Source organism: Lepidothrix coronata, unplaced genomic scaffold, assembly GCF_001604755.1.
Source record: "Lepidothrix coronata isolate B3197 unplaced genomic scaffold, Lepidothrix_coronata-1.0 Scaffold9, whole genome shotgun sequence".
In the NCBI taxonomy this organism is placed as follows: domain Eukaryota; kingdom Metazoa; phylum Chordata; class Aves; order Passeriformes; family Pipridae; genus Lepidothrix; species Lepidothrix coronata.
In genome coordinates, this window is record NW_016690189.1 from 8,133,361 (window position 1) to 8,154,544 (window position 21,184).

General features: G+C 41.1%; 2 protein-coding genes across 4 annotated transcripts in view; both read right to left on the reverse strand.

The window, feature by feature from the left end:
• Positions 1-4,701, reverse strand: part of TMCC3 (transmembrane and coiled-coil domain family 3) — a 156,385-nt gene extending 151,684 nt beyond the window's left edge. The window contains exon 1 of the mRNA XM_017804328.1: positions 4,459-4,701. The gene's annotated coding sequence lies outside the window, so the exon portion shown is untranslated. The remainder of the gene's footprint in view (positions 1-4,458) is intronic.
• Positions 4,702-8,058: 3,357 nt separating this feature from the next.
• On the reverse strand, positions 8,059-20,794 carry NDUFA12 (NADH:ubiquinone oxidoreductase subunit A12). Of its 3 annotated transcripts, XM_017804332.1 has the most exons (5): positions 19,693-19,710; positions 18,303-18,370; positions 16,541-16,623; positions 15,469-15,556; positions 8,111-8,329 (listed from the first exon to the last, which is right to left on the reverse strand). In XM_017804332.1, the coding sequence occupies exons 1-5, from the start codon at positions 19,693-19,695 to the stop codon at positions 8,149-8,151; spliced, it is 423 nt and encodes a 140-aa protein (XP_017659821.1). In that variant the 5' UTR covers positions 19,696-19,710; the 3' UTR covers positions 8,111-8,148. The 3 variants fall into 3 exon arrangements, with proteins under 3 accessions (XP_017659819.1, XP_017659821.1, XP_017659820.1); XM_017804330.1 differs by lacking the exons at positions 18,303-18,370; positions 19,693-19,710 and adding an exon at positions 20,663-20,794 and having other exon boundaries at positions 8,059-8,329; XM_017804331.1 differs by lacking the exon at positions 19,693-19,710 and having other exon boundaries at positions 18,303-18,397.
• Between the last annotated feature and the right edge of the window lie 390 nt (positions 20,795-21,184).

Sequence of the window (21,184 nt, forward strand, 5' to 3'; positions counted from 1 at the left end):
TCGATAGATGCTCTAACAATTGTTTGGATCCAAGTGAGGGGCTGGCACCCTGCCAGGAGGACAGATTTGTGGGGGATGAAGGGTAAACAGAGCCAGGTACCCGCTTCCCAACAATATGTGCTCTGTGGAAGAGTTGTTGCTGTGGATCTGTGTGAGCCACAGCAGGGAGATCCATGCAGATCCAAGTTCAATGGTTCCCCCGTTACTAAGCAAAGCTGGATGTTAGATTTGGGATTAATCTCTGTGCCTCTGTTTTGTTTGTTACAGATGCAAATAACCGCAGACGACTGCAGAAGAGCAGAGCAGACAGACATGGTGCTGGGCAGAGGCCAATGCCGATGTCTCCTGAGCAGCCCCTTCCTGGTGCACACACACAGGTGCCTGCAGCCAGCTCCAGGGCCCCAGCCTGGAGCTGACAGGTACCCACCCACCTACCTACCTATTGACTGACTGCAAGCTTTGCAACCCCTTTGATGAGAATTTAATTCTTCATTCAGCTCTGATAATTGGTTACAGCAAGTAGTAGTTGGGTGCTGAATTAATTTTTGCCCTCTAAAGTTCTGTACTTTCAAATGTGTCAAAAGACATGTTGCTATTTGCTGCACAGTTTGAAGTGATTCTGCCTGGAAACATCAGCTTTTCAAATCCTAAACTAACAGATGTGTAAGGAATTTTTTTGAAGAAAAAAATCAATCAGAAAAAAATCAATCAGAAATTATTTGAATTCCATCATTTGAAGTCCATTAGAAATAATTTGAAGTTCATAAAACACAAACTAACTTTTGCTGTCAGTACTTACAGCAACAACACTCCAGGACACAGAGCCCCAGATGGAAAAATTTTATTTATAAAAATGAAACCAGATTCCACTGGAGGAGAATACAAATTAAATAGTAGGAGCTAAAGGAAAGCTGGGTAGACTTTAATCTGATAGTTAAAAAACAATTTACAAAAATTAAAACTGTCTGCATACATTCAGACTGAGCTGTTTCAGACAGGATAAGATTGTGTCCTGGCCTGCAGCCCATGGCTCTTATCTCAACCCCGTGTCTGAGTTGGTGTCAGCTCATATCAGTCTCCCATGGGCTTTAACTCTCACAGTTGATGTTGAATTAGTGAAGATTTTTCTAAGGTAGAAGAAATAAATCCAGATATTCTTCTTACTCTTCCTTTTTCAAATAAGTATAAAGTTTGAATTTTTACACTTTAATATAAGAAATCTAAATTTTGCTTTACTCTTTTTTTTTTTGTTTTCTTGCTCATTAAATATCTGAATGTAGGTTGATTGCTCAAAGTTATGCTCCCTCTCTGTGATCTGTAACAAGCTCATTTTAGTGGCAGGGTTTTTTCCCTCCATTTTAATAGTTATTCACAGAAAGCTGCAAATCTTTGAATGGAGATACATGTTCTCCAAGTGCCTGGCCAGACTCTAGCTGCAGAAACCTCTGAAGACACCACGACTCCCAGGTGCTGGGCAGCATTTGGTGTCACCTGCATCTTGGTATCACCAGCATCTCATCCTGTCCATGAAACAGAAGAAAGGTAGCAAAACTCCCTTGTTGGCTTCTGGTTCTATTTTCAGACCAGCTCTGCTGCTTAGATTCACACTATTAATGGGTTCTTTGGGGCATGGACACCCAGGAATTAAGCTTTGCTATACCCAGAAGGCCAAGAGCACTGTCAAGAGCTGGCACCTGATGTAGACACAAGGTGACGAGGCTCAGTTTGAAATTCGGAAGTGATCTCTCCTGCCAGAGGCAGAGAGGTCTCTGTCTCAGGATGGCTTTATGCTGAGTGGACCAAGCCACGCTTAGACGGGGTCCCAGAGAAATGTGAAGGTCAAGCTGGAGATGTTCAAGGTCAAGTTAAGATGTGCCAAATAACAAAAATGCCAACAATGCCGTGCTGTGGGCAAGCGAGGTGTATCTGAGGCTCGTACTGTGAAAACCGTGCACTTCCTTTGTTTCTCTGGAAAGTAAAGCAGCTCCATGAACTCCCCAATGGCCAGGGTAAATAAATCCTCTTCTTTTTTAACACAGCTGCCTCAAATTAAAACATGCTACGGTTTTCTTGCTTTCTCTGGACGCTGCCAGACACAAGGGAAGCATGACACAGACAGATATTGCTGCATTTGGTTTTGCCTCACTGGATTTTTATGGATGGTTACCCTTAAGAAGCAAACTATTAATAGGTCTGTGTCTGAATGCTCGACCACATGAAGCTTCATCTGTTGCATTCAGGCAGTGCTTTGATAGATTGCTCTTCCATCAACTAAAAATCCTTTGGGCTATGAAGGATATAAAATAGTCCTACAACCACTTGCCCTAAAACTAATATTTAAAATGTATATCACAGGGAAAAAATGAGTAGTCCATTAGAGGAGTGGGAAAGAAATGACACCATAGACAAAGAGAAAGAAATAGATATGAATTCTAGCAATATAAACCAATGTAAACCAGAAGTCTCTTGAGTTGTGATTTGTTTAGGTGATGCTAACTGTACTACAGATTATTTAAATAGATTTTGTAACTGCTGTTGTTATTACAGAGATTAAATTACACTAAGTTATAGATATAGTTTTTGGGTAATTTACATGAAGAAAAGATAGACTCCTAAAATTTCAGTTTGCTGCATATCCTTCTTAATGGGAATAAATTGCAAAACAACTTCGATTTTAGAAGCAATTTGTGAAGCTGTCCAGTGATCATTGCTCCTGCTCTAAATTCCCAGTTAAAAATTAGCCACTAACTCTTATTTTCACTCATGCACATGAACAAAAATTCTTGTTTGCAACATCAAAATCAATCTCTTTTGCCTTATCAGGTTTGTAATGCAGGATAAACCAATCAAAATTAAGTGATTCATGCTTTTAATTAACAAGCAAGAAATTTTGATTTGAATATCAGTTTTTAACTTGCATTATGCTTCTTTACAGTTTGATGAAGAAAGTTTAGCACTGTTTGTTGGAAACATTGTAATGCAAATTTCCACCTAAATAGTCTTTATGCTAAATGTGGTATTTTTCTTCCTACCTCTGTACCTGTGCACATTTGTTTATATATATCTTGCTTAGCAAACATGTATGTATTCATGTTTTAATTTTTTTTACTCTTGATATTTAATACCGAAGAAATTGTGAATCAAAACCTCAAAGTAAAATGCATTGAGGAAATGTATAAATTTAAGCTTTAAGTGCTTTTTCAAAAAACAAACTCTCTTATAGGTAATTATGACAGACATAAATTTTGAAAACACAAGATCCTGCTTCAATTCTGCCCTTTGTTGCACATGAACAAAGCTAAGAGCACCTGCAAAATTCAGTCTGGGAAGTGACGTTTCAAGCGATTCAAAACCACAAGGAAATGGCCAGACCTGGTTTTGGCCTTTCAGCAAAGGGAAGTCTCTGGGCCCTCTGAGGTCTTCTGCAAACTGAGCATGGTCCTGCCCCTGCTGGCAGCTGGGAATGGCACACCCAGCAAAGCCATCCCCTTCCTGGACTCCATGCTGGAAGTAAGAGCCACCACCAGCTCCAGCATGTGGGTCCTGCTCTGCTTGGGAACCAGAGGGTGGTGTTCAAAGCTCAGCAGGTCTCAAAGACGAAATACCTGCTGGGCTTTTCCCCACTGACATGGGTTTTTCTGATATCTTCCACTGAAATATGCTTCCCCGTGGTGCAATCCAGAATATACTGTGGGATTTGTGTGAGGAACCCAGAGTGCTATTTAAAGGCTGCCACTTTTGCCCACACCTTGAAGTACCTGCTTTTGTACACTCTTTGCAAACACCACATGAATGCAGAACCTTTAGATTTGCCGTTAACTTCTTAGAAAAGCAAGGATCTGTTCCCTCTCTTTTCCTCAGCTGCCAATGGAATAATAGGCCCCAAAGAATTAGTAACAAAGGTTTCACTATGAATGCATTACAGCTGTGGAAAATTTATACCTCAGCTTTCTGGGCTGATGACTTCCAGCTCTATCCAAAACAATTTCCCCAGTAATTCCCACTCAAGACTGCTCTCCAACACCAACTTCTAGCAGGAAACATCCCAAAAATTGAAGCCTGAGGTTAGATGACATGGAAATATGAGTTGGTGACTATCTGAATGTTCTTAGCAGGCCCTCAAGGACCCAAGTGGGCACAGCCTGCAGGAAATCAGTAGTACAGCACAGGTCGGACAGTGGAGGACAAGACCTCCTGCTCTCTTATTCCAGCTTTCTTAAATGCTCTAGGATGTCCCGGCCTGTCAAAGATTTCTCCTCTTGCTGTAGCTAGAAATGGTTATGAAATGTTAACTTTTTGCTGCAAGCTCTTCCGTGCAATGCTGGTGCTGCCTCTCCCCTCCATCTATCTCATGTGCTGAAATATTTTGCCAAACAGCCACAGCAGGTTCATTAGCTGCTTTCAACATCATGGCCAATATAAGTTTGGAGACCATTAAACAGTGTTGTTTGTATTCACCTACTGCAGAGGTCCTCTGTCTGCAAGGCAACCTTCACCTGCTCCAGAACTGTGCAGTCAGGGCAATTTTTGGGTCTCAAGGTCAAAATATGGAGGCTTAGTAAGCACCACACTCCCAATGGACCCCATTTAACATTAAAATTGTTATTTTAATGCTGCGTTGTGCTGACCTCCCTGCTGACAGAGTCATCCCGAGACGGGGACCGGGCGCGTGTCCTGCTGCGCAGCGCAGCCGGCTCGGCAGCGGGGCTGACACGGTGCACAGGGGGCACACGTGGCCAGCAGCGCTGCAGAGCCGTGTCACACGCCCCAGGACTGACCTGCTCTTACTGGGATCTTCACAGGGGGGAGATGGTCTCCTGAAGCTCCTCTCACCGTCATTCTCCACCCCCGCGTCCCATGGCCAGTTTCGGCTGTAGCGGGCAGAGGTGCAGCGCTGGCAGCAGCGAGAGAGGATAACGTGCCCCATGGAGGGAAGGGCTCCATTCCAGTGCACAGGGCTGAGACGAGTGTGCTGTGAGCTCAGCAAAAGCCTGGAGGCAGCTACAGCAAAGGGCTGCTCTGGACCGTGGGGATGTGGAAAGCTACTGGAACAGACACAATTTTAAAATAAAAGGGGATTTCAGCACTCTGCTGCTCCTGGAAGAGGTACCTGTCTTCTTAAAGAGACTGTTTCATGTCAGAAGGTTGTTTCTTTTAAGAATCACATTTAGTGCAAGGGGAATATTCCTGTCAGTGCTTTGGTTGCACTTGGTTGAAGACACCATCTGCTGAGACTCTTGGCTAGCTTGGCATTTAAAATGTCATGTAGACCAGAATGGAACTGAGCCTGAATACTGAGGCAGATGTCATCAGCAAAGGTGAACTTCCATAACTCAGTGAGGTTGCTGATAAAAAGACTGAATTGCAGGAGCATTTGCAGAAAGCCCTGTGGAAGAGCACTGATTTTTCTGCATATGCTTTATTTCCTGTACGTGCCTTGTGCAATCTACCTTAGAGAAACAATGTTACAAGAGATGCCAGTGAAAATTTTGCATTTAAAATCCACCATTTGTGGTTCCTGCCGGATAAAGCAGGATGAGCGGGTTTCTGTCCTCTCCAGAAAGTGAGATTGATGATATTTTCTAAACCAAACTACTGAGTCCTTAGGCTTGCTTCAGCCCAGCGGGGCAGGAGGAAAGCTCATTTTTCTCTCTTTCTGTGGAGCATTGCTGCACACAAAGTTGTTCAAAATGGCCTGCTACCTCAATATTTCTGTTCCAGATGACAACAAAAGGACAAACAGGCTCTGATGCCTCTTTTTTTCCACCATGGAATGTGTAGTAAGAGTTACTATCTATTCCCTGAGTAGTCTCATTCCCAACTGTACCTCCTGATGTGTGTTTAGGAAGCAAACCAAAAATGCGCAGGACAAAGAAAGAAGAGGAATGAAATAGGTAGAAAATGCATTAAAGAGAAGTAGAGGCTAAAACAAATAAAGTTTATTGCTTTATCTGTGTTTGAGCCCATAGGGCTTGTATAGATGAGTGTTAGTAATGAAACTCTTCAGCAGCACTGGGGCAAACTTTGTTCTTAGGGTCAAATAATCTATCAAGATTCAAATGTTAAACAAGTCCTTTCCATGTTCACTGCTCAGTGTGCCTCAAATTACTTTTCATCTGTGCTCAGTGCTTTTGTTGACTTAAAATAAATGAAACATTACCCCTTTCTAATTAGATAGGTTAGGAGATCTTGGTGCTACTTCCTACTAATTTAAAGACTGGAACCAGTTTAAAGCAATTAAAGCTAAACCCCCCACTTTTAAATAATGAATTAACACGAACTTGATTTAATAAGGAAGCAACTGGGGGTTAAGTGACCCAGTCAGGCAGGCACATGAAGGAAAAGCAGCCAGTGTAGAGTCAATATGCAGCCACTGTGGGGGCTACTGGGGAGCAAAGAAGGTTTTTTCTTCTTGACAGGCAATTGCAAGCATGTAACATGTCCAAACCCCTTAGTCATCTTCCACAATGATTCCTCTAAGTCAGTGCACTGGGTGGAATTGTCAAGGTGCTGGCAGCAAGGTCTGCAGAGGCCTCTGTGGGGAGAGGCTGGGGCTGCCCTGTGCTGGATACAGCCAACCCACCACAGGGCATGGCTCAGTCTGGCCGCCAAGGTAGTGGCACCTCTGGGAAAGAGTATTTCAGATGGGGCAAGAAACATTACACGGGCAGAAGACAGGGAGAAAAGAAGTGTGCAGCAGCCATGTGAACACCAAATTCAGAGCAGGAGGAGGGTGAGGAGGTGCTGCAGGTGCCAGAGCTGAGATTCCTGAGAACCCCGGGAAGAACCCATGCCAGCAGGCAGGTATTTCCCAACAGGAACTGCAGCCTATGGAAAACCCATGTTGGGCATATCCCAAAGGACTGCAGCCATGAAGAGGACTCACGCTGAAGCAGGGGGAATGTACAAGAAGGAACAGCAGAGAGGAGCTGTGATGGACTGACCACAACCCCCATTCACCCCAGGAGGGGGAAGATAGAGGAGTCAGGAATGAAGGTGTGAAGTTGAGCCTGGGAAGAAGTGGGGAGGGAAGGTGGTAATTTACATTTTTTGTCTTTGATTCTCACCATGCAAGTCTATTTTACTTGGTAATATATTAAAGTCTCTTTTGTTCATGATGGTAACTGGCAAGCAGTTTCCCCATCTTTATGTCAACCCATGAGCTTTCTATTTTCTCCCCCATCCAGTTGAGGGGCTGGGTTGGCACCCCCCCCACTAGTTATCCAGAGTAGGTCATCAGATACAGGAAGCCTTGTGGAGATGGCAACTCTGCTAAAAAACATTAGCAGGCTGCAATAGAAATCAACCATTAGCAACTTATAGAAAAAAAGCCACAGCCCCAAACAACTCTCTTTCAAATGTGAACTCGAAAACTTCACATTTTTGAGACTAGACTCTGATACATTTTACTTCTTTACCTCCTAAAAAGGTGCATTTTCAAACTCCAAAACACCTCTAAAATCTTGTCACAAGAGGACAAACAGCTCATCCCAAAGCCTTATGATAATACCTTGTAATAAATCTCAGCAACACAGAAGCAACAAAAGAGATTTTTGTGACAGAGGGCCCTCTGCTTATGACTGAGCTCTCTTAGGGGGTGGAGATGTCAATTGATTAATGTAGTCTTACAAGTTTTATATCGTGTATCATATCATACTGGAATACAACAATGCTTTTTGCACACTCATGAACATACTCATGCACATTTTATGAGTAAAAACTATAATCTTGGATTGGCCTTATTATTCTAACTTATAAAAATTTAGAGAGATGGCCTCCTAAAATAGTATATGAGGAGTGCACTATTTGCCATGCAGAGACTGTAAAAGGATAACATCAAAACACGAGAAAGCTGTATTTCAAAGGTGAGGAGTGACTGTCACAGGAATGGTTATCATGCTAAGAAGAGTCTGAGAGCTGCTTATGTGAAGATAGGACACTGATGACACGAGAAAAAGCCCAGTATGTTCATGAGATTAAGACCTGTCATGTGTTCTGTCCTCTTCCCAATGTTTTCTCACTTGTTCTCCCCTCCAATTCAATAAACTAAACTACAGCTGTTATAGGAGGCTTTTATTCTGAACAAACCAGTGAAGATACAATTTATACTGAAAGCCAAAGCTGAGGCAAGTCACATTTCTGTTGCTGTTATTTGCTGGCTGTTTTAGGGGGGATCCACTCTTGGATCTTCTTGCGAGTAGTAGAGTAAGGCACGTACTGCCCAGGGGTGCCACTCAGGTTGAATTTATGGTTCTCCCAGATAAATTTACGAGCAACTGGTGGATGAGTAGTCGGAGGGTCATCCGTCATTGAGTGGAGCCAGCGATGCCTTAAGAGGAAAAAGACACATTGTTATTACAGAACTTTACATGCTCTCCAACAAGCCTATCTCCTGACTCCCAAGGGTTCTCCTCTGAAGAGACACTAAGTATTTCTTTTGAGAGAGGAGAAAAATAATCCGGTGTGGCTTTGAATGAGACTACAGGATACTGATTTAAAGTAGTTACACAAACCTAAGTGATAAAAAAACCAGTTCTGCCTCCATGCAGTTGGAAGCACACCTGAGTTCAAATTTCCTGTTTGTTTGTATGCTGAGTATTTAGGCAGAGTACATTGTTATGTGTTTGTATGGCTTTAACCAGGCAGCCAGGTCAAGGCAGGCCCTATGAATGACAGAATCACAAGGTTTGGTTTTATTCTCTGGGTTTTTGATTTGTTGGGTTTTGAGGGTTTGTTTTGTTTTTAATTACCAGAAGACTATGCTGCGCAGCAATTTCAATACCATTTCCAAAGCATTCATGAGACTACCATTTGGGATATGGATTAACGATGCAAGTACACGTAAAACAAGCATGTAAATGTTTACTGACTGCACAATAAAATGATTAATACCAATCAGCAATAGGGTAATTACCAAGTGATTACAGTGATTAGCCTTTACCTATGAACTAAATGTCAATCCTTCTCTGTGCAAGCAACATTAATCATCAAGCAAAGCATTTTCCATAACAATTTACTTAAACACTACAGCAGGGACCAACTGAATTGATATCCCATTTCTATTTCAGTGCCTGAAGCAACTTTCATATCTGAATTATATTTTAATTATCTGCTAGTTCACATGTACCTCATGTTCACATGCACAGTTATGACAAAAGTGAAGTTATGACTTTTTTGCAAGCTTATGTATTTTTTTACTGAGGTAGAATTAAAAAGACTTTTGCTAATCAGCTTTTGCAAAGACTTGACCTAAAAATATGAAGTCCTCCAGTTGTATTAGAAAGCCTAAAAAAACACATCTTCAGCCTTTAGCAACAAATCCAGTACATTTCATTAATACAGTAGAACAAAACCACAGTGGAAGTGGTGAGAAATAGACTGACAGGTATATTCTAAATCTGAAGAGCTCTACAGAAGGTTGATAATCTTTTCAAATAGCTTCCGGACATGAATTTAAAAAAAAAAAAAAAAACAAACACAACTTTATAAAACTTTAGTACAAAAAAAAAAAAAAATTCACTTGAAAAAAGTTTTGACTGGGGTAGATTTAATTTTCTTCACAGTGGCCACTATGTGATTTGGATTTGTGCTGAACACAGGGTTGATAACGTAGAGATGTTTTGGTTATTGCCAAGCAGGGCTTACACAGAGCCAAGGCCTTTTCTGCTTTTCGTACTGCCACGCTGGCAAAGAGATCGGGGGTGCATGGGAGGCTGCGAGGAGACACAGCCAGGACAGGTGACCCAAACTGACCAAAGGGATATTCCAGACCATATGACATCATGCTCAGTATATCAGTCTGGGGGAAGAAGGAGGAAGGGGGGGACATTTGGACTGATGACATTCATCTTCCCAAGTCACTGTTACGCGTGATGGGGCCCTGCTCTCCTGGAGACGGCTGAACACCCGCCTGCCCATTGGAAACAGGGAGTTAATTCCTTGCTTTGCTTTGCTTGCATGTGCAGGTTTTGCTTTCCCTATTAAACTGCCTTTATCTCAACCCACGAGTTTCCTGGCTTTTATGTTTCCTATTCTTGTCCCGATGCTGCTCATGGGGGAGTGGGCGAGTGGCTGTGTGGGGCTTGGTTGTTGGCTGGGGTTGAACCACGACACATACAGAGGCAACTTAAACTCACACACCTGCACCTAGTGATGCTTCTGGTAACAGTGGATAGGGATCCTGCACACAAATTCCTCTTTACACATCTGTCACCATGCCTCACCATCCTCATCCTCCTCCAAGAGCCATGCACACCAACAGAAAACTGTCAGAAGAAATGCAGTTACAAAGGCCCCTGAAAGACAGGCTGGAGCAGGTGGAGCACAATTACTGTATTAATGCTCAGCTGAAATCAACCAGCTTCCAAGCTTGCATGATGTCTGGCACTTCTATTACTACACGTGTACTTAATATCATACACTCATTCCTTGAAACATGAGAAAGGTTTCACAGAATCATTTAAGAGAGTAGCTTTATCTGTCATTTAAACTATTGTTCTGCAGCTTTTCTAAGACTAAATCCATAAAGTCTTTTAAAATACAGTATTTTGGGGTAATTAACATATTTACTTTCAGGATTTTCTGAATTTCTGTAACACAAAATGAAATCAGCCTCAAATTTAAATGAGTAGCAAAACTGATCCTTAAATTGCATTTTCTCACTGAAAAATAGCAATAAAATTGCTCACTGACAAGACATGTCAGTACAGGTATTGAAATACATAGAGAGATTTCAAAAGTTTGTTTATAACTTAATCCACTATGAATTATATTTAAGAGTTTCAGGGTTAAACCAGGTCATAACAGATTCCCCTTAGAAGACTTACAAGAGCATTTTGGTTTGCAGAGCCTGCTCTCAAACAAAAGCTCCCACTCTCCACTTAAAATCTTGAAAACTTTATTTTGGGGAGACTTTCCCCTTGATAACCTTCCTCAAAGAATCTTTTGAAGCCTTGATGTCTCATAGACTACTCCCAGATGCTCAAGAAAAGCTTTTCATGCACTAGATTGAATAGCATGAATAAAGAGATTTGACATCCTGCAGATGGCCAGATTTCTATACAAACTCTGCCTATAAATCCATGCATGGAAAAATAGGCTTCAAAAGCAATTAATGACTTCAAACCTACAAAGCAGAAAACTTACACAGAGCAAAAAAAATCAGGAGGGTAGCAGAAGCTCTGAAGAGGCTGAAGCAGCTTCCTGAATCAGAGCAGTCACTACCAAGCAGAGTGAGGCCAGGAAAGCCTCTGGACTTTTCCTTGAGTGAAGGGATGAAAGACACCTCAAAGTATCTTCAAATGCTCTCAAGACTATGTAAAATTTTCTCCCAAGTCTTAACAAATGTTTAAAAGCAAGTTGATTTCAATCTGAAGCTACAAGGGATCGGAGCCAATTATATGATGTACAAGCTGTCAAACAAGAACTGCTGCTACACAAACTCAGTAGCTACTACCATATGTGCATCTGCAAGGTTCAGGCACAGACTACGTAAGTTGAGGATGTTTGCCAACTCATTAACATCCACTTTTTTCAACAAGTTCACCATGTTGCAATGAGACAAGAGAAATGAAGATCAGGGAGAGAATGAAAAAGGGACAAAAAATGTGTTTGTTTACACATGGAAGATAACTTTAATTTCTCATATAAGCTACTATAAGTTATTGTATAGCAATGAGATGGCATTTACCTGAAAACACCAAACTAGCATTTAATCTAGTTGTAAAACCCCACAAATTTATTATGAAGCTACAGGAAGGATGGAAATTTTACTCCCCTTCCTTTTCTGCAATCTTTTTGTTCTGTTTTGCTTGAAGACAGACTTGAAAAGCAGCATTTTTACAGGAAAATCACACATTTCCTTACATTTCCTAGTGTGTTGGCACTTCAAGTCTGAGGTGCTACATTCCTCTCTCTTTCAGTTGTCAGATCAACTAACAAAGAGGATGCAGATTATTAAACTGAAGGTAAACTTGAAATATTTCATTATATGAAGTCAGTACTGCTGATGGTCCTCCCAAAGATGTCAGATTTGCACCACAAGGAAATAAACACTGAAGTACAGGACAGCTACTACAAATACAAAGGACAGTGCTGGCAAAATGAATTGTCCCCACAAAACAGAAAAACTATTCTCAAATTACAGTTCTTCTTTCCCCACAGGATGATCTTGAAAGAACAATTTCTTTTTAACTAGTATGTACACTTTAACCAGTTGTCAATTTGTTTTTGCTAAGTATCCAGCCAAAACACAAACCAAAGTACATTTAGCCAGAAATACACTAAACAAATAGTTTAAACACACAGCCCAATGATTAGAGTGATTCTGCAATGAAAACATCTATGAAAGCACTAAACAGAGTCCATACAGGCATTGGTATAAATGGATTTAACCTCTATGGTTTATATGTTCACAGAGCACACATGATCAGTGTGTTCAAAAATGGAAGCACTGAGTTCCTGCAAACAGCATACTCTGACCAGTAGGAGACAAAACAAGTATTTTGGTTTTTCTGTCTAAAAGTGTAAAAGGGAAAAAAAATGTGCCCAATATCTTGTATAGCATTACAGTAAGTGAATACTAAGCATTCCTCAGGCAAGTGTTGAAGGCATTTTTAAAAAATCTAATTAACTTGTCTCCAGTGAGGTAGATAGCAACATTTGGATTTTGAAGACAAGAAAAGAAAACCTAGAGTAACAAAGAGGTTAAATAACATAACTAAATCAGAATAAACCACAAACCTACATATTCTAGTGTGGCAACATTTTAGAAAAGCAACAGCCTTGATTCCCTGCATAGTAGACATATGTCAAAACAACACTTCGATTTCCTTCAGACTGTAATTTCAGTATATCCGCTGTCAGGAGACATTACATCAATTATTTCAGAACACTGAAAATATTCACTAGTTCCTAAAAACAGTACAACAATATGTTATTACATATAAGATTTTTTTTTCCTTGCTGCTTTTCCCTTTTCTTTAGTACCTGACAGGAGATAAAGGGTAGCATTGTTTTTTCCAGTTGTTTTCAAAACTTTTCAACATACCAAAATGTTTTTTTCTAGTTCATCATGCATGAGGTTCACCTGATTGTATCTGAACAATCATTCATATTCCACAATCCAGAAGACACACAGCTGACTGCAAAATTATACTTTAGAATGCAGTGTACTCTGTGTAAGGGTGCAATCAGTAAGATAACCAGCAGTGTAATCCTAAATACAGTAGCATTTTTATAAGAGAACTACAAAATCATTACAAACTAGTTAGCTTTACTATTTAAAAAAGAAAAGCCTGAAAATTCTAGGTTAGTCTTGGTCTTAAACTTTGATTTTGTTCAAAGTGTCATCTTTAGGAGTGACAGTTGCAAAATGCTTTCTGAAAGTAACATCAGCATAAACACTGTAGTAAAACCTGCTTCCACCTGCAGTGGGTACAACAACACACCCACAAAATGATCCACTGAGCTGAATCAACTACACCCTGGAGTAAAAAAAAAAAAAAAAAATACTTAGAATAAGTATTCAGATCACACCCAGGTGTTACAGCAGTACTTTATACACTTCCAAGTCAACCCAAGGATGAAAAACATGTATCATACTATTATACTATATAATAATTAATTCCCTTGTTAACAGAAGTAATTACACACAGTCTAATTTATTTCCAACAAATTTCTGGGTCCAAAATAACCATTCACGTTTTGTGCAAAAACCTGTACAGCTGCACAACCCTACTGTTACATTGACAGCAGCTTGTACGATATATTGTCTCAATTCAGAAGCTTATGTCATGTTAAAAATTTAAGACAGTATAGCATCAGATTAAAAAAATAATAATAAAAAACCCCCTAAAAGACACCATTTATTCCCTGTCAAAATACTTCTATTTTTAAAGATGGATCTAAGCAGTATGGAAATACATATCAGTGACTTAGATGTGTCACAAAGCTAGGATTCCTACTTAAGTATAAATACATGTTGTTACAAGACATACAAATTTATCAGCAATAAGAAAAAAACCATAACAAAACAAATCCACAAACCTGAATGGTACTGCACAACTAAGTTTCCTGACAAAAATACCTTAGAACACAGGATTGTTTACCCTTTCATGCCTCATTGCACTCACCAGTCTTGAAAATAATAAAAGGTTTACTGCCCCTTTTAGGGCAATTTCATCCACATTGATAGGAAACCAAGGCTTTCTACCTCATTAATTTCTATGAAATAAATAAGCTACTTAACCCTTGAAAGATCCCTTTGATACTCAGGAAGAAACCCTTTGTTGAGGTTTGTAAAGAGGCAATGAACATTGCATAAACACGAGCAAAGGAAAAAAAAAATAAAGCAAAACAAAACAAAACCCTTGCCTTAAAATAAGGAACATCTTGAAAACCAGCACAGTCTAACAGTGAAAGGATAAAAACTAGAACCAAAGAACAGTTATTATGCAGATAAGGCACGAACATCTTGGAGATTCTAATGTCACTTCTAAAAAACAATGCCATTCAGCTCTTACCAAATCAGACAGAAAAAAGCATTAAACACATTAATCATAATTATAAGGCTGGGAGAGTTTGAAACAAAACTGACTATCTAGAGAATCTACCCACACACTTCTTAAGTGTTCTAGTGAGAGCCACAGTTTAGGAGTTCATATAATCAATCTCAGCCTTGGCACAGAACATGTATCACAGGAGTAATAAACCCCAGTGTTTGCTAATGCTAATGCTTAGACTACCCAAACACCTCTTCCTTCATATCACCTTTTGCTGCTTTGGGGCTGCAGTGCTATTGCTGTTCCTCGAGAACCGCAGAGACTGTTTTTACTAGCATACACTGTTACTTTATGTGGTGTGAGTTATCTAGGAAGACAAAAAAAGCATTAACAGCTGGGTGGCCAGAGACCACCTGGAACTCAAGATTGTACAGAATTATTACTGAGATGCATGAACAGAAAATAAAACCTTAATAAAAATTATAGTTAAGTAGCAGTCAACATACAGAGCATCCTGGCCCTTTACTGCTGATTATCACATCAATGTATATAAATTGAAATAATTGTGCTGTTAATGGCTGTGGATTAAGGAATGTTGTTCCATCATTGCCTTATGTTCTTTAGGTTCTTGCCTAGAACAGAAAATAATTTTTTTTTTTTTACTTCTGTTGGCTCAAGGCTTTGCCAAACCATTAACAGGGAATCACAACTAATAAGGAAAATTGGAAAACCTGCTCAATCTGGCTGGCAAAATGCTTTTCTCGTTCCAAAAAGCAGTGAGTGCATCTACCAGGACAGTAAGCAATACAACATTATAAACTAACAAGTCTGAAATGTTCTGGTCATAAATAGAATAGCTGTGACCTGAAAACTTTTTTTTTTAAAAATTTCTGCTTTGTAATACAAGAAAATATAGAGGCAATTACACAATTGGTGTCTGTCCAAATAATTAAGCCAAGTGGTTTACCATTCAGGGGGCACCATACTTCCATCAACTTCCCAAAATGTGTTTTTGCCATTCATTTCTTCAGTATATACGACCCATCTGTGTCGACCTTAAATACACAAACAGAAATACTGTATTAGCCCAAAAATAAAAATTATTTTCATATAAAGGAGAGAATTCTTGAAAACCAAGGAAAAACATTTTGAGTAATAGTATCTGCCATTATGGGCACTTACTTATTTTACAGTCAGCACAGCTTTTATTTTTCCAAGTCTTCTGTATTTCCACTGTTACTGTATTTTTATATAGCTGAATCTAATCCTCTCACAAGTAGGCAAATATTAGCTATTGTATAAGTAATGAGAAATAGGAACTCACAAAATTTTCAGGCAGAGAAACAGGTTTGGGGATTTTTTCTCCATTAGGAGAAGTCTTTTCCAAAAGGACATTGTCATTGATAACCTAAGATTAAACTAATTTTCAGCTATATAGAACTACCAAGCAATGTTAACCAGCAAGTGCTTTTCCTGGTTACCCTACAAGGTAACCTACAGTCAGCAGGTAGCTTGGACTAACCAGAGTGTCAACTGCTTATGTGTTACCTGCATTGCTTTAGGTGCTACCTTTTTAAGTACTCTAAAAACATTATTTAAAATCCAGTTACTTAAGGTAATAGGAAATTTAGGCTAACCTGTGTTTCTCTGCCCTGAAGTGATTATACAAGTAAGTACAGCTGTGAGGCAGTTTTAAAGGCAGTTCTCTTTCTTCCCCCACCTGTTATGCTATCAGCTTTTAGGTCAAGGACCAAATTCAGCTCTCAATCACATTATCATATAGCTCTACCTACATGGAGAGCATCTGACTGGCTTCTATAGCCCATATTTATTGTTTCAGATTGACTGTGTTTGCAAATGAACTGAGGGATGCAATAGAGAAATAGAAGATGTCAAAGCATTTCTATGAGTCCCTTGTCTAAAGACCCACACAAGTTAAGTGCAAGGAATTCAGGCAGGCAACAAGTTCTATTTCATTAGCAGAAACCACACAAGCTCTGTAAAAGTCTGTTGGGAGGTGTTCACATTAGCACACATACCAAAGAAGTTTCTTGTGTCTTCATAGTATTTGTTTCCATATTTATCAGTTCCTATCAGATTACCAGTCTTCAAATCATTGACCCTGTGAATTATCAAAACAACGGTTTCAATTGATGTCATCTCAGAATGAAGTGACAGAGGTTTCCTAGGGGCTGGTAAAAATCTGTAATGACAACTCCTAAACACATTTAGGTAAAGATATTAAAAAAAATATTCAAGCTTAAGGACTGCAAAACATAATCACCAATTCCTGCAACTAATGTGCACCCCACTGACAGGATGATAAAAGTCATATAAAAAGGCTTTTGGGGACTATTATTTATTTAAAAGCTCTCTATAGTGGAAGATAAAGCAACTCTGCAATATAACAATTTAACACCCACAAAACCTTAAATACTGTGGGAGTCCCAGAGTCACATGGGACTTTAATTCACTTAGTTGAAGACCTTATCATCCTTCTCAACAATTCATAGCTACCATTTCAGCCTGAATTGCCACAGAAGGTGGTCAGCACAGAAGCAGCTTAAGAGATCTCACACGTGTGTGTGGGCACTGACCTCCAAGACAGCAATAGTAATATTTTAAGCTATTGTAGCCCTTGCCAAGGAAATACCCTAAACCCTAAGGTACAATTGTTACTTTCTAACTTTTGTATAATTGTGAAAGATGCAAGCATTTACCTGCAACTCTGTGAGACTTACACTGACCCAGATAAGCTGTGTACCAGTTTCAACTCTTTATACAAAGCATGTTTTAACATTACTGTACATATCAATAATTAAACTGAATCTATGATTCATATTCTAATGAGAAAACCTTAAAATTAGTTTAAAATTAGTTAAAGTGCTCTTCTCCCCCAGATCTGCATCTTTGTTTTTCTTTTTACTGACGTTCATCCCAGGCAGAATTACATAAGGAAAAGATTACTTGCAAAAGTTTTAGTTTTTTATAGTATTATATACACTCACAAATCAGTCCCAAGGGAGAGAAGGGATGTGCACATGCAAACTTCCATAGTTGGGAATTTAGCTATTGTCTTCTCTCCCAGGGTGTGTGAAAACAACAATCATTCCACCAAGTACTCATTTTAAACCTTTGTGGTCCCAGGTAGAAAGACTCTCTGATACATCTCTCCTCTGTGAAAGAAACACTCAGACACCTCTGGCTCAGCTATACAAGTTCCAGCTTCAGAAAAAGAAGAGCCATTTCACTCCTGCTCTCCCTTTCTTCTTCCCTTCCATTTCTTGTAAGGGTTCTTGTGCCCTTGTCCCGACTTCATGCCCTTAATATTGATATCAGACACTAAGAGGTATGTACAGCTTCCAGAGGACATTTTCCAGCCACTTTCACTGAGACTTGAATAAGGACAATGTTTCCAGCCACATAGACTCGTAATAATTTGACTTCTACTGCACATAAACCTGTTGTAGCCACCTCAGTGGAAAAGATGTAGGAGAAAAGCAGGGAAATTCAGAGGAAAAGTCTCCTGACTGCGGGAAATCACTTTTCCGAGTTCAAGAAATAATTATTTCTTTAATATATCAATTGTTGCAAGAAAGAACACCTTGATTACTCTTCCTTTAAACACCAAGTCTATTCCTTGAGCTGGGACAGATGAATTAATGGTTTGAAAGGTGAACAGGAGGCAGTAGCTATGTTTGAGGTTAGTGTAGTTATGAGGATCAGGTGTGATTCTCCACCTAGCACTGTAAGGTCAACCTTCTGAGTGAAAAAAAAGGAGAGCACTGCCCCCAGTCTTACCTGCTCTCTTCTTCTGTATGGTAGAAAGGTGCTGACACAGCCTGCAATCTTTGACTCACAAAAGATCCCTGACAAGACATTCATTAAGATGTGCTTAGGAAGAGGTACTCTGATGAAACCTAAGACTCAAACTCTTCTACCCTTTCATTTCCCCAGCTCAATTTCTTCTTGAAAACTGCCAGTGTCATAGTTATAGCCTGAGAAGGAAAACAAACTGGAGAAAACAACTTGGGTGGAGGGGAGCAGGCTTGTGACAAAAAACAATAATTACAATAGCATAAAATACTAGCCAGGGAAATCATGTATTGTCATACTGCTTAACAGCTTAAAATTTCCCTCTATGAAGTTGTGCATGAGGGAGGTCTATCTGAGCTGCTTTTTACAGTAGAGACAGAGAAGCCAGAAGCTGCCTGTCCTCACAGCTAGTAGGAATGCAAAGTTGAGACCTCCCAAAAGTGAAGCTAACTTCAGAAAGCATACAATATCATGCCGTAAAACAAAGGAGAAAATAATTTTAAATGTATAATAATTATAAGGGGAGCAATATATTGCTCAACTGAAAGAATACAGAGCTGGTTGGAGGTTACTAGGCAAGTTTCACAAAGAATGTTGATAGTAGCCTTATTTAACACTGTACAGCATTCCTGACCAAAACAGAACCAAAACAAAAATTCCTCCTCCAGAAAGCACAGGGGTCTGACAGATTATGATATTACCTTATTGAGGAAGGTCACATTATTATACAGGAAATTCTGTACTGTCTTCAGGGCTGTAGTGACACCACCAGAATGAAATTCAATGGTACAAAGGTCTAGCACAAGGTGATGCACCTGGAGACTAGTAAGATCTGAAGCACTGTGTGCCTCATTGCAAGGAAAACACCTGGATGTCACAAGGCAATAGGGAGCTGTTAATTAAGTGACATGTGAGGGAAAAAAAGACAAGTTGATCCTTGAATGCACAAGTGAACTGAGCTGTCTTCAAGTGAACAAAACAATTACTAAAGCTATATATGACAATAATGATAAGGCCTGATCAGCAACTGTGCAAAATGTTATGTTTAACCACTCAAAACAGATCAATTTAAACTACAAGAAATAACAGAGAAAGGGCCGTTATGACATGTGAAGAAAAAAAACCAGTCTTCAAGAAGACTCAGAACGTTTGGTTTGTTTGTTCAAACATAAGAAAGCCCTTGGTATATAGCAGGGAACTTCATATTTGCAAAGCACCTCTACCCCCTACTCCTGACTTCCCGCTATTGATTAAAAAAAGGCTTTTTGGCACTTAGTCAGGCCTACAACATTCACTGTAAACATTCTATTTTTTTTCCGGGACCAGCTACAAAGACAATACAGGTTACTGACACTGGTGAATTTGGATCACATACCATTTACACTTCCACCTTATATTTCACCGAGGACCTGAATGAAAAAAGAGTACCTTAGTAAACCTGCAGCTACTCCTATCTGGGAGCAGCTTCAAGCATGCTGTATCACAATTCAGAATACTTGTCACAAGGAAGAGATGAGATGTCAGTGGGGAAAAACGACAGAAGAAAGTTTAAGGCAGACAAGTGCAAGGTTCTGTACCTGGGGATGGAGGCACACAGCCATGTTATTCCATTGAATGGAAACAAAGGCTGCAACTAATTTTGCACGAAGTGCCACTGGGGCCAGGGGGTATCCAATGCTGAGCACAGGTCAGTGCTGACAACCCGGTGACAAAGCGGCAGATGTGACGTGCAGTTTGGTGTTAAAGAATTAGAGCCGGTCAGGCACACGAAGTAATTCCCTGATCTACACCGAGGGGTTTCAGCAGACGCGCGGCTTTCAGGCTTGCACAGTTCAAGTAAGTCACTGCCAGCCTGAGGCGACTCAGAGCAAAGGGCGCGATGGCGCACGGAGAAGCGCTGGGGGCAACTACAGCAGAGACACGGCTGTGGCAAGCGGGACTAAGGCCTGCGGCTGGACAGGAGGAAAACCTGCCTGGGCAACACTGACAGCTCAGCGCCGAGGAACCCTCCAAGCTGGCTAAAGAAGAGAAAACAACGCAAGGGCCCTGCCCCGGCACGGCTCTAAGCACAGCACCGCTGCCGGCCGGACACACCTCCCCCAGCGGGGCGGAGCGGAGCGGGCTCCTGCCGAGGCCTGCCCGGCACCGCGCACCTCCCGCCGTGAGGGAGCGCCCGCCGCCCTCCGCCCCGGCGCCGCGCGGAGCAGTGGCCGCCCCGTGCCGTGTCCCCACCCCCGCCAGCTCCGCTTCCCGCGGGGCAGCGCCCGCCCCCCGCCAAGGTGACCCCGCGGGGCGGAGAGCGAGGAGCGGGGAGGCCCTGCCGCCTGCGCCGGGCCCCGCGGTACCTGAGCAGCTGCAGGATGGCGCCGCGGGCGCCGCCGTGGCCGCCGATGTGCTTCAGAGCCCGCTTCAGCACCTGCACGTACTCCGCCATCTTCGGGCGGGGCCGCCGCTGTGCCCGCCCGGGGCCGCCCCGGGACCGCCCCCCCGGCCCGGGCGGTGCCGCCGCCCCCGGCCTGTGCGAACACAGCAGCCGGTGGTGCGAGCCTGCTGCAGGCCGCTGTTGAGGTCGCTGAAGGGTATTTTCTGATGAGGACACTGCGATTTGGCTCCTAGTCTGCATAATCTATAAAAAGAACATTTGCCTACGGCTCACACGTGAAGGTCAGCAAGATACAAAGAACTTCAGGATAGGGGGAAGAAAACCCCTTTTTAATAGAAATGTCTACTGACAATCTCTTACTTCACATATGTCACAAGATCTGTGATGACAAAAGAGTTGCCAAGACTGGCAGTAAGGAGTCCAGGATTGCTTAGATCAAAAATCAGGAGATAGGGGAGGTGACCTCTCACCCAATGCAGACTGT

What these genes read in the sequence shown, in the direction of transcription:
- NDUFA12 (XM_017804330.1), bottom strand. Translation starts at nt 20,751, where the DNA reads ATGGCGGAGTACGTGCAGGTGCTGAAGCGGGCTCTGAAGCACATCGGC. An exon ending in GCCATCCTGCAGCTGCTCAG is followed by an intron (nt 16,624 to 20,662) that starts GTACCGCGGGGC and finishes GATAATTCACAG; the next exon opens with GGTCAATGATTTGAAGACTG. An exon ending in AGACACAAGAAACTTCTTTG is followed by an intron (nt 15,557 to 16,540) that starts GTATGTGTGCTA and finishes TGTGTATTTAAG; the next exon opens with GTCGACACAGATGGGTCGTA.